This window comes from Impatiens glandulifera, chromosome 1 (assembly GCF_907164915.1).
Source record: "Impatiens glandulifera chromosome 1, dImpGla2.1, whole genome shotgun sequence".
NCBI classification, from domain to species: Eukaryota; Viridiplantae; Streptophyta; class Magnoliopsida; order Ericales; family Balsaminaceae; genus Impatiens; species Impatiens glandulifera.
The window spans coordinates 68,155,533-68,174,227 of NC_061862.1; the positions used below are offsets into that span (position 1 = coordinate 68,155,533).

At 30.9% G+C, this 18,695-nt stretch overlaps 2 protein-coding genes across 2 annotated transcripts; one reads left to right on the plus strand and one right to left on the minus strand.

Annotated features, from left to right (window-relative positions):
- Positions 1-537: 537 nt before the first annotated feature.
- Positions 538-2,006, plus strand: LOC124946249 (F-box/LRR-repeat protein 14-like). The gene is given in 5 exon segments (XM_047486840.1): positions 538-768; positions 771-1,336; positions 1,338-1,458; positions 1,461-1,785; positions 1,787-2,006. Coding segments are annotated over 5 exon segments (1,404 nt in total). The 5' UTR covers positions 538-596.
- An 11,296-nt stretch (positions 2,007-13,302) lies between these two features.
- On the minus strand, positions 13,303-14,705 carry LOC124931022 (protein phosphatase 1 regulatory subunit 16A-like). The gene is made up of 4 exons (XM_047471410.1): positions 14,606-14,705; positions 14,177-14,256; positions 13,442-13,537; positions 13,303-13,362 (listed from the first exon to the last, which is right to left on the minus strand). Exons 1-4 carry the CDS (start codon positions 14,703-14,705, stop codon positions 13,303-13,305), a joined length of 336 nt encoding a protein of 111 aa, XP_047327366.1.
- Positions 14,706-18,695: the final 3,990 nt, after the last annotated feature.

Consider the following 18,695-nt stretch of genomic DNA (forward strand, 5'->3'; position numbering starts at 1 on the left):
TTAATTCCAACAGAATCTCCATCTATATAATTAATGTTTTCTCTTTTAATAGTTCGCATTGCCGAGTTGAAGTGAGCGATATAGATAAACAAGTAAACACAATTTGCTACTTATATAGGATTTCCAAATCCTATATCACAAAACCGTGCATTTTACTATGGATTCACGTACATTTATGCAACTTCTACGCATTCAATGTTTTAACAATCATGATTTTCTCAACGTTTTCATGTTCTTACATTGAGATTACATGTTTTTCTTGTGCGCGACTTCCAAATATGTGAAATCTGAAAATATTAATTGAGAATGTAAGATGTTTTAGGTTTATAAATTGATGCTATAATAATTGATGACTAAGATATATATTACCATTTTTTATCTTGGATTTCCAGATATTGGACAATTCATTTTCTTCATCATTAATCATGATACAGCCCTAATTAATTGATGTGTCTATATGTAGTAATACCAAACTGTCTAGCTAAAACCCCCTAATTGTGGTGTATATTCATTTTTTTTTACATATATGTTATTTGTTTAATGATAGTTGTACAAATGTGTAAATAAAGAATGTAACAAATATTGATGTGTTATAAATGGTTTCCATTTTGCTTGTAACAGGTTTAGAAAAAGGCATGATATTCTTGGTGGACAAATTACCGGATCATATAATATGGGAAATCATGAACAGGTTGGAGAAGACAAATGATAGAAACTCGGCATCATTAACATGTAAGCTTCTCTATCAAATAGATAACAAACAAAGGATTTTCTTCGGGTTGGCTGTGGACTAAACCCAGCAAACGAAGCCTTGATTATGCTCTGTAATAGGTTTCAGATTATTCAAAATCTGGAAATTTCATATTATGGTTGGAGTCCTGCATTAGGAAACCAGTTGGACGACCATGGTATCCTATTACTATCAAAACATTGTCCTAATCTGAATGAGCTTTCTTTAACTCATTGCACTTCTATAAGTGATCAATGTCTGACCCCAACCGGTTCTTTCTCAAATCTCTCTGCTTTGAAGTTGAGTTTTATATCGGGGATAACTGCAACTGGGATATTGCATTTAGTTGTTGGAAACAAAAACCTCAAACTTTTCCATCTTATCGAATGTGAAAATGTCAAAAGTTTGGAATTTCTTACAAATCATGAAATACTTGAAGATCTATGCATTAAGAACTGTAATGGGATTAAGGAGTCTGAATTATTCACTATTGGGCAGTCATGGCGTAGCCTAAGGCGTTTATGGTTAGAAGTTGTTCGCAATACTCGAAACGAAAACTCTATTGATACAATCCCGGACAAAATTTGACAGAAAGAATTGATATGTTTTTGATAATTTGGAAGAAGTTTATCTGAAGAACTGTGTTTTCAATTCTGGAAGAGGAGGCATGGTTTGTGTACTAGAAAACTGTATGAAATTAAAGAGTGTCAATTTGGATATGTGCTTTGGGTGAATGATTATCATCTTCACCAATTATCGCTACAATCTAGTGATCTTCGAGCATTTATAATTAAGATTCGTTCAGATTTCATTATCCCATATTCAAGTTTAAAGGAAATAGCTAAAAATTGTTCTAAACTTGAATGGGTATCTATTACTTATGATCCGAACCTGCTAAGTTATTCACCATTCAGATTACATGGAATTATGGCCTTGATCCAAAAATGTCCTCTACTTTACCTATCTTTGGATTTGACTTACCCTTTTATTGATTTTGGGATGGAAGCCTTTTCTTCAGCTCAACACCTTGAAACCTTAGAAATCAGGAGATGTCAGGGGAATGAAGGTTTTGAGTTGTCTCCCTCGATTGCGTTGCTTGTTGATAGTCCAATGTATGGGGGGGATCACCGACAACGGGTTCAAGCCGCTGGTTGGATCTTATAAACTCGATGTGTTGGGTGTTTATGATTGTCCTAAAATATCGCCTCAAGGAGTTTTGGAAAGAGGAATTGCCACATCTGTGAGGTACAGACAAGATTTGGCTTGGATGCATTGATAGATGATGTTTTTTTCTATAATCTATAGTACGTTGTTTAAACATTATGAAGACAAAATAAATCCTTCTTTCATATTCTTATGTAAGAATTCTATTTTATACTTTCTGTATTTAACTTTATGGACAAACCAGTTTCAGTATTAATTTTGGATTGGATTTCAAATGTTGGTTAGCATAGAATTGCAGAATTAATAACATATTAAGAAAAAAAAAATTGATAGGGAGCACTACTTTGAGGAGCGACTCGTACAGCGAAAATGACATCGTTGTTATACGAAAGTGACTTCACTGTTATACAAAAGAGACCTCGTCCCTTTTGTATAACAACGAGGTCTCTTTTGTATAACAACGATGTCACTTTTATATAACAACAATGTCACTTTCGCTGTACGAATCGCTCCCCAAAGTAGTGCTCCCAATCCTTTTTCATTAAGAAAATAATGCCATTTAGTCTCAAAAGATGGTGTTAATTTCACTAATCTCCTTATAGGCCAAAAATAAATTAAATGATTTTAAAAGAAAACATTAACAATGAAACCAGAGAATTTGAAGAGGAGTTATATTATCAATGTCAATATGAGCTATGGTTAAATTGTTAATTGATGAAAGTTTATGTTAGTGTTTGTATATTGTATGTATACATTAAGTGATTCTCTCCATTTGTTTTAGAGAAATATATTCTTACAATTGATTAGTTTTCAAGTAAAGTTCATCGTGTGATATGATTTTAGTGGGTTTCCCAAGGATTCCTTTTTATTCTAATTTTTACTTGCATTGTCTTCTTTGAGGTGGATTATGCTATTAATGACGATTTTGTAGTTTGTTTAGCTAGATACCCACAATAATACTTCTCTATCTTACATAGTTTTAATTGTTGGCCGAGCCTAAAAATTTAATGTATATGTAAACATTTTGTTTGTGTTGCATGCTCTCTATTTCAACTATTTGCACATTCAAATATAAGTTTATATCTCAAGAATAAATTTCTATATTAATCGTTATTAAAAATTAACTCACTAGAGTAACTCAAGTAACAATAATCTTACTTAGAAATTATAAATTTTATTTTCATTAAAACTCTCATTTAAAAAGGTTATATTAGCGATATGAAGAATAAATTTAGGTAAAAAAAATACACAAAAGATCATAAGTTCGAGTCATACTAAGAACTGTCTTAATTTCAAATTTGGAGTTGTCTAAGGATGAAAATTATAATCCGCTTTCTGATTTTCGATTTGAATTGTCTCGTTTGGAACGGTTTTTCTCAATTTGGCTGGTAGTTAACCGGAATGGAGTGAGAATGGTATTTGTGTTCCCTACCCGATCTCGACATTATTTTTCTCCAAACATTAATAAACACAATTAAATATATAATATCACTGATATATTTATTTATTTTTTATATTTTATAATAATATGAGTTTCATAGAAGCATTAGACATGATTGTGGGGTGTCATGCTAGTTCTCTTTAATTCAAAAAATAATAATAATATGTGTTTTAAGTCGAATCTACTCGACAAGTATTTGAAGGAGTTGGGAAACTGTATATAAGACATGTCTTGGAGATTATGAACCTAGGTAACACATAAGCCTATATATTTTTTAAAAGTAAGATATGTCTCGGAGATTATGAACCTAGGTAACACATAAACCTATATATCTTTTAAAAATAATTAAGTAAAACTCAGCCGTTCCAAATATAATTTCTTTGCTTCCAACCAGCAAATCCATGCACTATTTAATGATTATCATTCAAGCCGGTAACAAAAGCTTATTGTTTTGCAGGATCATCAAAAGGCATCGATGTAGTTTCTTCTTCAATGTGCTCAACTGGCTCGTCGTCGTTAACATCATCACTGTCGCCTTCTTGAGTGTATCTCCTATGATCAAAACTCATGGCAAGTGGAGTTGCATACAAATTAATAGAAATCTTAGTAGATGAACTAACTTCTTCAACCTTTATACTATCACATGTAACTTGGTCTTTAAGAAACACAAAATCTACTTCTCACGATCTTCTTATTCATCGGATCCCATAACTTGTATCTAAACTCTTCGTGATCGTACCCCATGAAGACTCAAGGTTTCACTTTTATCGTCAAACTTTGATTTTTCATCTTTTGAGATATGAACGAAAGCTCATCAACCAAAGACTCTCAAATTCTTGTAAAAGACATCTTTTCATGTCCAAATCTTGTTCGGAATGTCATTGTTCAATTTTGCTAAAGGAAAAATGCTTATCAAGTTAATTGCGGTTCTTGTTGCCTCTCCCCAAAAGGACTTAGACAACTTCGCATTAGACAATACACCGCGCTATTTTTTCAGCCGTTCAATTTATTATTTCAGTCACACTATTGTGTTGATGTGTTTTTGAAGACGTTTTCTCCGATCTGATACAATGATCTTTATAATATCATTCAAACAACCCCTATATTCATCGTCGTTTTCTGACTTCACGCATCGCAATTTCCTACTTGTTTCTCTCTCAACTCTAGCATGAAAAATCTTTAAAAATTTCTAGAACATGGTCTTTAGTTTTCAAAGTATAAAATCAAACATTTCTAGAGTGATCATCAATAAAGGTTACGAAATAGTAAGCTCCACCGATAGATTTGTCTTGAATAAAACAAACATCGGTTTGAATCAAATCAAGAATATTTGATTTTCACCCTTATGCCCTTCATTTTGCTCTCGTTTCAATATTCGACATTCTCTCTTCACGTGTCACAGTTTGTTAGTTGTTATAGTGATAGCATTTAAGACCACCATGAGACATTCTTTCTTTCCTTTATGTCGCGTGGATATATAATTTTACTCCTTCAACACGACTTTGAATTTTCACCTATTAAAGTTTATGAAGTTGGTTCACCTTTCTCTCTTCTTTTAGCATCTTCGTTGAAAATACTATCTTTAATCACGTTCATTGTTAGAATTACATCTATCACTAAATTGCTCAATGAAATCTTGCTCTTGCCGATAACTTCAATAACCCCATAAACCCTATCGTTTTAGTAGAGCCCACATCTTGATCTTCCACTTTATCCTCTCCTCCAGAATGACAATCTCAACAGTTGTTCTTCTCCTACCAATAACATCAGCAACAACATAAGCCTTGTCGTTTTAGTAAAGCCCATATCTTGATCTACCACATTATCTTTTCCTCCGGAATGACAATCTCAATGGTTATTTCTGCTCATGTTGACAGCTTCAGCGACCCCCATAAGCCATGTTGTTTCAGCAAAGCCCGCATCTTGATTTGCCACATTTCCTTCTCCTCCTGAACTTGTCGTCTTGATTCTTACTACTGCCATCTCAATTAAAAGAACAAACAATCGAATAACTGAAGCTCTGATACTAGTTTGTTGTAACAGGATGCGTAAGATGACGTAAACAATAAAGAACAACACAGATTTTAACGTGGTTCACCAAGATAAAACTTGGCTACGTCCACCAGAAAGAGAGAATCTTATTAGGAGATTAGAATAGAGATTACAATAGTACAAACTTGGGTTATGACACGAGTTTATATAACACTCGGTCCCCTGAAACCCTAACAGATATAGAACAGGGACTGGAAACGATGCTCTCAAGGAAAAGACTTCAACTTTCTAAAGTGCCCGACTACACCTTTAAATAGTCTTCAACTAGGTCAACACAATATTTTGGCAAATAATCTCCAAAATATTATCACAATAATTTCATAGTTATATTACCATAACAAAATATCACATTTTCTTCTGTGTTAATCTTATTTTCTTTAAATTAAGATTACACACCAAAAATATATATACTTTCTTTTTGTTCAATATTCTCTTTCCTTCCTTGCATCATCAATTCAAGACATCTCAACAGTGGTAATGCTAGCTATTACCCTTATTTTTACTAGTGAGAGGAAGAAGGAAAAGAAAAGTCAGAGAAGAAAGAAAGCAATGAAATTAAAGAAACAAAGGATGCCGAAGAAGTTCAATCTGAAGACAAGGAAGATGAACTAGGGCTGCAAATGAGTCAAGCCGCTTGTGAGCTACTCGCGAGCCGCTCGGTCAAAGCTCGACTTGAGCTTGACTTTAATCGAGTTCGAGCCGAGCTCGAGCCGACTCGTTTAATATTCGAGCCGAACTCAAACTCATATAATGCATGCTCGATGGCTTGTCGAGATTTTTCGAGCCTGATAATATAATATATTTTTTATTTATTTTTAATATTAAAATTTAAAACAATATTTTTTCTCTTTCCTCCTCTCTTTTCAAAGCCAGCCCAATCCATATTATTATATTATCTAAAGAAAAACCCTAATTTTAATCTACATAACTCTTCATTTTTTTTTCTTCTCTCTCTTCTGTTTTCAAAATTTCTTCTTCTTCATCATTGTCATTTCATCTTCTTCTTGAAGCATTTCATCTTCTTCTTATCTTCTTATTCTTTTTCACCATTTCATCTTCTTTTTTTTCGTCCTTACTATTTCTTTCACTCATTGATAATAGGTTGATTTCATTTTTCATATTATCTTTTATCTACAATATTTCTCTCATTCATTCACAAGGCTTACAGGTAATTAAAATCTATCTATTTTTACTTCTATTATAGATAACATTGATTTCTTAGGTATGATGAGAAACTAATGCTTATAAGATGAATATAGAAAAACACTAATTATTATATATATATATATATATATATATATATATATATATAAAAGCATGAAATTATATTAGAGGTTGGATAAATATAGAAACATTATTAAATATAATGATCTTCAATTTATATCAGAGTTTATATAAAATGATTTTCAATTTATATTATGGTTGGATTAATGATAAAAAAAATAAAGATATAATAATTAGTATATAATATTCGAAGGAGATAAAAAATGTTAGTATATATTTTATATATTATATGAAGGGATAAAAAAATTATAGTATATATATTATATATAATATGTTGAAAGAAAAAATGAATTTATAAGATTAATAGTATATTTATATATATTTATATATATATATATATATATATATATATATATATATATATATATATATATATATATATATATATATATATATATATATATATATATATATATATATATATATATATATATATATATATATATATATAAATTAGTAGATTCTAGCTATAAATAAGTTTATAAATATTTTTTCGGCAATATCTACTCCTTAATATATAAGTTAAATTTAAGATATTTTTTAACATGTATTTTTATATTAATTATTTTTAAGCTTAAACATTTCATATTATTGACTGCAGGTAAGTACGTGTGTTAATGCTTGAAAAACATACTTAAAAAAGATTAATATATTGATTGTTCAAACAATTTATATTATTTTGTACTTTAATTTTGAAATTTTATGTTTTAGAATTTTGATTAGTAATGGTGGTTTGATGTTTTTAAAGTTTGGACTTTGGATTATCATTTTTGAATTTTTTAATATTTATGATTGTTTAATATTTTATTTTGAAATATAATGTTTTAAATGTTGAATATGTATGAAAGTTTGATATTTTCATTTTGAAAATAAATTTGGGTTTGGGTTTGGGTTTGGGTTTGGGTTTGGGTTTGGGTTTGAGTTTGAGTTTGAGTTCGAGCTCGAGTTCAAGCTCGAGCTTGAGTTTGAAAATTTAATTTTAGTTCAAACTTTTCGAGTCGAGCCGAGCTTGTAGGTTAATAGTCGAGCTCGAGTTCGAGCTCAAATTTATAAACTCGTTCGAGCTCGAGTTCGAGTCGAGCTAATAAATACTAAATCGAGTCGAGCTCGAGCTCAAGCTGGTTCGAGCTCGATTCGGCTCATTTGCAGCCCTAAGATGAACAAACAAAAGAAAAAAAGCAAAGAACTAATAGAGGAGAAGAGTGAGGAGGAAACTAGGGTTGTTGATCCTCAAACCCATAAAACCGAAGTAAAGAAAAGCATTGATAAAAGTCCTGTAATTCTGAAAAGAATTATTTTTATCAGATTTGTATAGGTTCATTTAGAGGTAGGCTAAACAATGGGAGTAGACATGTATTATCATATGCTACAATTCAATCACCTTTCGTGAAGTATGAGCGAGGAAGGGGACGTGGAAGAAAACAACATGACCTACAATATGAATATGGAAATAACAACAAAGATTGGGAACGTTAATTGTAATCTTTGATTGTACCGTTCAGGTCGTTTATTTGTTATCTTATAATCAAATCTAAGGTTTGTCTACTTTTGATTTTGACCCTTCTATTTTTTTGACTTCTTAATAAAATGATGATAAACCGTTTAAAAAAAGGAGAATGTATAAATCATATTAATAAAATACATAAATGTATATTTTTTAAATATATATATATATATATATATTAAATTATATATATATATATGTTAGGATCTAGGTCGCGGCTGGGGGACCGGAGTTGGACCGGTTAGCGCGTTTCACTCAAATGGTGGTGATTAATCCGGTTAGAGATTAACACCGGGGTTTCAATACTACACAAACTGTCACAAACCCTTGAACTAGGTTCAAGCGCGGAAGTGGTTTGTTTCAGGTTGAAGCAGCACACTCACAGGATAGGCAGAACCGGTTTTTGAATAGGACAGGTTTGGAAATTGATGGGTCGGTTTTTGTAACTTGGTGATTCTATTTAGGTGGTGTAGAGTCGGTTAAAGCGGTGTATGTAGGTTAGTACAGGTCGGTTAGAATGTAGAACCAGCAAAAAGTAAATAACAAGACAGGTTTTTATGGATGTTCGGAGATAAAACTCCTACGTCACCCCTTCCTCTCGAAATCGCGAGAAGGATATTCACTAAGGAATACAAATACAATCTGATCGAGACTTATTTTCTGCTCGATAATACCCGTACAATTTATACCGAAATTGTAAATACACACTTCAACTTTAGCACTTAAGCCTTTTCTAGAGAGAGAACACACTCTTATCACTTGTAAATTAATTGTTCACTGTATCTCCCGTAAAATCTCTTGTCTCTCACATTTACTCTTCTTCAGCTGCTCCTTTTATAGGTGAAATATGTCAACGGTCATATTTCACTTCCTTGAATTTGATTGGCTGAGCAGAGGTTTAGTGTTTCAGACCTGGCGGTCAACCTTTCAGACCTGATGGTCTGATCTTCCAGTGTGTAAGACAAACCTGCTAGGTTTGTCTTTTACTCAATATGGTGACTGTTGGTTAGACAGTTGTCTGTACTTGGAAGATTGCCTTTCTGATTTATCCTGAAGTAGAAAGATCTTGTAGGACGGTCTTCTGCAGCCTGCAGACTGTCCTCAGACTTGTATGAATATGGCAATGTTCAGTCTGTTCCTTTGGTATCGTTTTCAACAGATACCCAAAGTATCTTCTTATGTTGGTCGGTCATTTGACTTAACCGGATGACTTCCGGTTATGACTTCTGAATGACCGGCTGTCTGGTGTTTCCAGCCTTCTTTGAGCGGTCATGTTTCTGGTCGGTTTGATAGTTTGACCGGTTGAGCTTCTTAACCGGTTGGGTACTTTGACTGGTCCGGTTCTTTGTTCCTACATGGAAGGTTTATTTGTGTTAAGTTCTATTAATCGGTCTAATTTTATCTAACAATTTCTCTCTTTTTGATTATTTTATTTAAAATTATCAAAATCATGTAAGATTGCAAACGTAGGCCGGTTCTTTATTTGACCGGATTTTTGAAACTAACTTGAGAGAATTTTTCGAAAAATTTGAAAAATTTTGAGAAAAAATTTGGAAAATTGTTATCTTTTATCTTATCAATTTCTCCCTTTTTAATTATTTTATTTAAAATTATCAAAACCATGTAAGAATGCAAGTGTAGGCCGGTTTTCAAAAAATAACTTTATATATATATATATAAGTAACCGAAAAAGGGAAAATATTATATATATATAGAAACCGAAATAAACATAGATTAAGAAAATAGAGCCCCTATTCTGATTCGGATAGCATGAAGTCTCTCATCATGTCATCGGTCGATTGTTCCTCATCCGGTTGAGCCGTTTTTGAAGATGATTCTCCAGCTTGCGGTTGACCAACCATGCTGATTGGAACCGCATTGAGAACTCGCTGTCTTGTAGATCGCGGCTCGAGATTCTCTTCGTTTTCATCCTCGGATTGTAGAGCTGGGTTCGGTTGAGTTTCAATAATCGTTTTGGTAATCCTTTCCAGCATCCTGGCTACCTGAACATTCCTTGATGATGTTTTCCTTTTCCGTTTTGCCGGAACCGAAGAGGAAGAAGCCGCCTTGGTCTTCTTGTGAGCCTTGGCATATTCTTCAAGCCCTTGTTTTTGTGCGTTTAGCCGCTCTGCATCTTTTGATGCTTGAGCTGCCATGGACTTCGCAAGTGCCGGATATTTAGCCGTTATGTTTTGTTCGCGCACGGCTATTTCCTCTTTGGACAATCGTGGTGCCTCCTTTACTCTCCGCGTTTCTTCATCCAGCGCATCTTGAACTTCCTTAGTCGCTCGGGCGTTTGCCTCCTCAACCGCTGTATCAGCATTAATCTTGGCCTTGATTAATTCATTTACCTGTTCGGTGAGCGCCTTGAGATCGGTTTCAAGTTGGGTATTCCGGTCCTCAAGGCTTGCATTCTTTTCCTCGAGGCTGATGACTCTGTTAAGTGTGGAAGCGGCTTCGTTGCTTGACTGCCCCAGGTCTTCATCAACCTTTGTGAGCTGTTGTTCGGTTTTCTCTTGAAACCGATCCATGTCATCCACCATTTTGGAGGTCTTTTCTTCCAAGTCTTCGGTTCGCTTAAGATGTTCGTTGTGTAGAATGGTGTCGTCCCGGTAGTCGGCTTCGATTTTTGAGATCCGGTCATCTGCCTTCACAAGATCATCCCTCGTCTTTTCAGCTAACAAGATTGTTTGGCGCGCGGCTTTCTTGATTTTCCTCTTCCACGGTCGAACCTTTGAGTTGGCAAACTCTTGGATAAGAGTCTTTACTCTTTCTTCTGTGACAACCGGTTCTGAATCCCCCGGTTGACCGGTTTCAAGTGGCCCGGTGAAAAGATTCTCTGTCCTTTCGTCGGTTTCGTTTATGACCGATCCTCTAGAGGAGGCGTTTCACCTCGATTCTGACCGTCATTGGTCTGAGGACGCGGAGAGTGCGCTGTTTCTCACTGTCTGCGCATCGCGTCAAGCCGATCTATTTCGTCAATGACTTCTCCTTTCTTGACTTCAAGCATATCCAACACCAAGAGTTGTAACTTAGCCTTCGGTGTTCCCGCAACATACCTTTCTGTAAGCTTTCGTATGTGTACGGTTAGCTTTTATAGCCGAGCACGCGGTTTCACGATTGCGTGTCGGTCCATGGCTTCGTTAGGATCCTCGGCGTTTGTGAGGCTTATAACGTTTTCTTCTATCTCCTTCAGCCTTCTGAAACTTTGTTCATCGATTAGGCCCGGTAGCATGTGTTTGAAGAATTTGTCGCATCGGTACTCGTATCACTTGTAAATTAATTGTTCACTATATCCCCCGTAAAATCTCTTGTCTCTCACATTTACTCTTCTTCAGCTGCTCCTTTTATAGGTGAAATATGCCAACGGTCATATTTCACTTCCTTGAATTTGATTGGCTGAGCAGAGGTTCAGTGTTTCAGACCTGGCGGTCAACCTTTCAGACCTGATGGTCTGATCTTCCAGTGTGTAAGACAAACCTGCTAGGTTTGTCTTTTACTCAATATGGTGACTGTTGGTTAGACAGTTGTCTGTACTTGGAAGATTGCCTTTCTGATTTATCCTGAAGTAGAAAGATCTTGTAGGACGGTCTTCTGCAGCCTGCAGACTGTCCTCAGACTTGTATGAATATGGGAATGTTCAGTCTGTTCCTTTGGTATCGTTTTCAACAGATACCCGAAGTATCTTCTTATGCTGGTCGGTCATTTGACTTAACCGGATGACTTCCGGTTATGACTTCTAAATGACCGGCTGTTCCAGCCTTCTTTGAGCGGTCATGTTTCTGGTCGGTTTGATAGTTTGACCGGTTGAGCTTCTTAACCGGTTGGGTACTTTGACTGGTCTGATTCTTTGTTCCTATATGGAAGGTTTATTTGTGTTAAGTTCTATTAACCGGTCTAATTTTATCTAACAATATATATATATATATATTACTAAACTTTTTCTTTTTAAAATTTATTTCTCTTTTATATTAGTTTGAGTTGAATCATAAAAAAATTATCTTAGATATAATTTTAAATTAAGTAAATATGTATAATAATTTTATAATTCAAAATTAAGAGAGATTAAGTACTAATTAATTTTTTTAAATATCAAAAAATATTAAAGAGAAAGAAATTATTAAATAATTTTATATGACATGTAAAATTTAAAATTAAAATATAAATGGATACAAGACCCTAACATATAAATCTTTTGCTTCTTTTATGGTTACTCTTAAATAATATAAAATAATATATTATTAATCTAAGCCTAAGGGTGACACCCAATGACTAAACATTATTAGTTATTTGTGTTTTAGAGTAGTTTATTTTCAAACTGTTATTTATATCAATTAGTAGTATATAAAATTATAAATATAAATTAACAATATAAAATGTTTGAATCTCAGTATAAAAATTTATATGTAATGATCCTATTTAAATATATGAATGAAATTTTTCAAAATGAGATTACGAGATTAGTAATGATAAGTCAATTAAGGAATAAGAAATATATTGTGGCTAAATATGTTAGTCGACCGAAGTGAGATGATAAAAGTCGATAAAATTAAAATGGTTAGATGTAAAATGTTCTGAATTTGTCCAGACGAGGTGAAGTCACTAATATGATAAAATGACTGAGTAAAATTTTTGGAAGTGTTGTAAAAAAATTAGTAATCCCAAACTTTATTTGGGTGGCATAAAAATATTCAATATGAAATTTTAAGTAAAAAAATAGTATTACATAAATTTTATACGATAGTGATGATATTTAAAAGGTGAAATTTGAAAAGAAAAATAATAATCTATGTTAGTTATATGTCTTGATTTTGTCCATTTTTGAAAACTTTAAGTGGATTTATTTGATTGGAAATTTGAATAATATATATACTTTGCATATTAATGTACAAAATATTGTACTTCAAAATTCTTGCATTCCTAACATGAAAAATTGTTTATCATGGCATTAAGGAATATTAAGAAGAAAATCTAAAAACTGTAACCGAATTCTAGATAACTCAAATTGACCATAAAAATCATAATAAAATCTTAAATAATATAATATGTCACATCACTAATCACTTGTTTAAATAGAAAAGAACCAAAATTATATTTATAATATATTAAAAAATCAAAAAAGTCATTTTAGTTTCCCTCAAGTATTCTCTTAATTTCTGAATCAGGTTTGGCTAACTCATATGGAATCTACAAAATAAAACAAAAAACTATATAAATATTTGAAATAAAAACAAAAATAAATGAAAATATATTTTAATAAATTTACTTTTCCATCACGGTTCGTTTTATATCTAGAAGCACCAACTTCCAACAATAAAGTTACAATTTTAGCATTTCCAAATAGAGCTGCTTTGTGTAGAGGCTATCCAAAAAAGAAAAAGAAAATTATATTACACTTTAAATATAAAAAATTATTTCACTTCTAAATAATAACAATTAGCAAACTTACAGTTTCACCGTGTATATCAACTGATTCTACCAATTTTGTTGAACTATCAGAATAATTGGTCTCAATATCTAACAATAATTTCACAATATTGATACTTCTACCGACTACTGCTTCATGCATAGGTTATTCAAAACAAATAATAAATTTTAAGTTATAATTTTTTTAGTCTTAACTTAAGAGATGAATCCACTCACCGTTTTACCAAAGATATCGGTTGAGTATAACATTCTGCGTATAATATCTCCATTGTTATTATTGAATATAAATTCAACAGTTTTAAACAAACCTACAAATATAATATTTTATTAAATATTATATATATAAATACATTATTAAATATTATATATATAAATATAATGTTATTATAAAATTAGAATAAAGATAAAAATTAACCTAATACACAAGCTGTGAAGAGGAATAGCTCCATTTATATTTGTAGACTCTAAATTAGCCCCCCTTCCAACTAGTAGCTATATAATAAATTTGTACATCTTCTTTAAATTTCTATATTAATTTGTTAGAATATTTAGCTATTGATGATTAAATGCTTACCTCACTGAAACAAATACATGCATGATGAAGAGCAGTTTCACCATCTATTGAATCTTCGTCTATACATCCAATTAAATTATCTATAGCAACAAACAAATACTATAATAACAAAATAATAATATAAGATTTTTGTGAAAATATTTATTTATAAATTTGTATACTCTAGAACATATATTCTTAATATTAATAAACTTTAAATATTCAAAAAACATTAAAAGTTACATAAAGATATATAAAAAATATATATTCAATTAAAGTGTTATTATTATTGGAATCGATAAAATCTAGCACATACATACCTATAGCTAGGTGAAGTCCATTGAGATCTCCTTTATTAATAGTGGTTGCTATGTCTAGGAAATGGGGAGAAGTATTAAATGCAATCTCGGCCATAATTAAGCTGTTTTCACATAATTAAGCTGTTTTCACCGAATCCCTCTTTTTCGTCGCTACTACTGAAATCATCGTTGATGCTACTAAAATCGTCTACATCACTTATATTGGAATCAATCAAATCGGGTATAGCCATTATTTATTTTTGGTTGAAATTGAAAAAATAGTTTTGTATTGATAAATATATATATATATATATAAATATATATATATATATATATATAACAACCCTAACAAACAATGAGATATACTAGGCTAGGGGGAAAATAAAATTAATTATATATTTATTAGTATATATATATATATTAAAGTAGAAATTAAATTTCAAATAGTTTAGTTGGGGGGCGTTTTCATTCATCCGAAGAGTGTGCGCTGAAAACCCTAATGCTCAAACAATGCGGTTGAGTGAGTCCCTCCCTCACTTTCATTTTTTTTTAATTAAATTAGTTTAGAATTATTAGTTTGATTTAGCTTATAACCACAAATAAGTCGCTAATAAGTTGTTACAATAAATTAACACGAATAAATAAAATTAAACATATTTAAACTTTTAACTAACATGATAGATAATTTTAAAATAAAATAAAAAGAATAAGTCTTAACATTAAACATATCTAACACGTTATAATATTCAATGTGCTATAAATATATCTCTAATCATTTAACAAATTAATGAATTAAACTAAATAAAACTAGGTCGTCTCTCGTATGTATATATAAATATAATTTGATTATACGCGTTAATATGGAAAGATTGGCCATGTAAATTGCTCAGTAGATAGTTTCTGATAAAGTGAGCAACCTTTTATAATAATAAAACCAGTTTATAAATATAAAAAATCAAGATTCTGGAATTCTCTTATAAATCATGGGTAAAAAAACTAAAGGAAACAACTATAGCTAACTTCAAACACTCTCCTTACCTTGACCGTCTAGTCTTAATATCACAGGTTTTATGTTATATATTTTTTCTTTTCGAGTGAATTGTAAAGTGAGAAAAGAGGAGGGTATATTATTAATGTTTATCTCATATTGAAATACAACACTCTTGTTTCTTAAATTAATTAAAACGAATCGGAAATTGGATGCCTATCACGATTAAGACACATAGGTGAAAAAGGGTGGCACCGCTTGTATTCACTACTTGGTTTGAACTCACTAATCTCATTGATTCCACATACTTAATATTTTGCCACGCCACGGCCGTATATTAGATCCCACATTCTCACCACAGGACGTTTCATCCGAAAAATGTGTACATAACCAACATCGAAGTCTTACACCAAATAGTACTTTTCCGGCATTTATTTGTCGACATATATTAAGTGCCGGACAACTATATAAAATTAAAAAAAAATTAGATTTACATTTGCGCGTGATAACCTTTTAATTTTCTTTTCTTATTTTAAATTTAGTGACCTTTCTTTTTATCATTATTGTTTTTTTATTAACTTTTTTTAATGAAGAAGACATAAAATTCATTTAGACCCTTATAATAAAATCCTTTTACGATATCTTACTCTATCAAATAGATTATTTTGCCTTAAACTTATCTGACGTTGAGGCTGGTGATATTGGAGATGTTCTTAAATCGAAGACTCGAGGCTGCAGGTGAAGACAAAGCCAACGTGAATAGAATGGATTTGTGTGTTCATAATGGATTTTTTCGAGTTGGACTGAAATCGCCTTAGACTGTATAAGAAATTTAATAAAAGAATGGACATTATTCAATAATAAGAATCGTGTTCCTAGTAATATAAATGTGAATTGCATAATTTTATGGTGTTAATTCCACATTTCTTCAACTTATTTATTTGCACATTATAATGAATTCAGCAAAATTCTATTAATCAATTTTAATTAAGGCCGCAAAAGTTGTGATTTTCATTTGAGTCAAGATTTTTATCCATAATTTAGATGCATCTGACATTTCTAAAACAAATTGATCTAACTGAGATCTATTGCAAGAAAATCACTGGTTTATTCTGGAGCTCTAAAATAATCCTATTTTAAAATGATTTTTTAAATGATATGTATGGCTAGAGAAACAAACTAGGGCATTCTTTCTTCATGTGTTGTAGTTTGTTAGTTGTTTAAGTAATAACATTTAATTAGATCACCACGAGACATCGATCTTCTTCTATTCGAGTCATTCCTTTCTTTTCTGACGTGTGGAGATCTATTTTCACTCCTTCCACACGACTCTAAATTTTCACATACTAAAGCTGCTGAAGTTGGTTCACATTTCTCTCTTCTTTTAGCCTCTTCGTTGAAAATACTATCTTTAAACATGTTCATTGTTAGAATTTCATCTATCACTAAATTTCTCAATGAAATCACCAACGTTTCCCAATTGTTCGGTAACGAGCTAAGAAGTAGAAGAGCCAATAATTTATCATCGAGAGTCTAATTCACAGTGCCAATAAACTTGCTAGTGTGCTTTTTCATACTCCCACTATCTTTGTGCTTCTATATTATTTGTCGGTGGTTGAAAATCTCTTGAAGAATATCATATTTTTCATTATCACTTTAATCTCTAATGACATGATTTTGTTCATCACTTGTTTCTTCATCTCTAATTCATTTTCTCATTATTTATGTCTTCATCTTTAAGAATCGAACATTAAGAATAAAACTTTATTTTTTTTCATTGAATAGTTTAGAAATCGATCCAACTAGTGACTTTTTCATTGCATTAAGCTTATTTATTCTATTATAAGATCCGGAAGTTTGTTTTAAAAAACCTTACTCTATTTTGATTTTTATTCTTGATCGTTACTCATAAAATACCTATATTAAAATAATTGATTTTTTTTATAACAGATAATAAATAACAATTTAACAAAAATGTTATGAGTTATATAATTATTTTTATTTAACATAATCCTAAATTCTAATTTCTAAACTTGCAATCTAATAACTATATATCATATTAATTACTAAATTTATTAGCCTAATAAGCTAACCTAATTGTTTTGTTTTTTTTACAAAAGTGAGGTAACATACTCAATTTGTAAATGACAACAATGAAAAATTAGTCAGTCGAAGTTATGACATTATTTATATTTAACATAAATACATAATTCCCTAAATCCTAATTTCCAAACTCAAAATTTAACATAAATATAAACTAACATTATTTACCAAGTTTATTACTCTAACATGCTAACATAATTGATTTTGTAAAACTAAACATAGTTTCTTTATTATTTTAATAATTAGATATTATCTACAATTGAGATAATTATCAAATACAAATCTTTCAAAGCTACACATAGGCCATAGTCATTACAACAATATTGAATATAAGGGTTGAATGTAAGGGAAATTAAGTATTTTAAAAATAAATTCCTAATTTCCTTATATTAATGCTAAGTAATTACAAAACTACCATATTATTATACTAACATTAACTATTAACAATGTAATATTTAACTTAAATACTTAATTTTCAAAAAATCAAAATCATATAACTATAATAAAAGATTAAAGCATATTTTAAATTAGAAAATTCTTTAATAAAGTTGAAAACTAATTCAGAAATTAAAAACAAAAATAATAAAATTAAAATATAATCTATTGAATTTATAAGTAAATATAAGGAGTTTATAGAATTTATAAGAAATATATTAAATTAAGAAATTATGAAAAAATAATATAAAAGAAAAAGATTTATGTTTGATGCGGGCAAATATATAAATTAGATATTATTTGAAATTATAGAAGAGAGAAAAGGTAAATAAAAAAGAAAAAAAAAAAGATTAAAAAAAACTCGTTACAGGCTAAGAAAAGGTATAAAACAGTTACAGTAATTTTTTTTAGAATCATTGGGCTGTCCCGTCTGCTCTAGCCCATGGGCTTATCTCTGGGCCGGCCCTGGTGGTACGGTCAATCATCACATGAGTTGGACTAAACCCTAAACCGATATTAGTTATTTGAAGTTTAGAGTAGTTTATTTTCAACTATTAGTTATATCAATTATGTAGTAAAATATAAAATTATAAATATAAATTAATAATATAAAATGTTTGAATCTTGGTGTGAAAAAAAATTTATATGTAAATATGTGAATGAAATTTTTCTAAATGAGGTCACGAGATTAGTAATGATAGGTCAATTAAGGAAT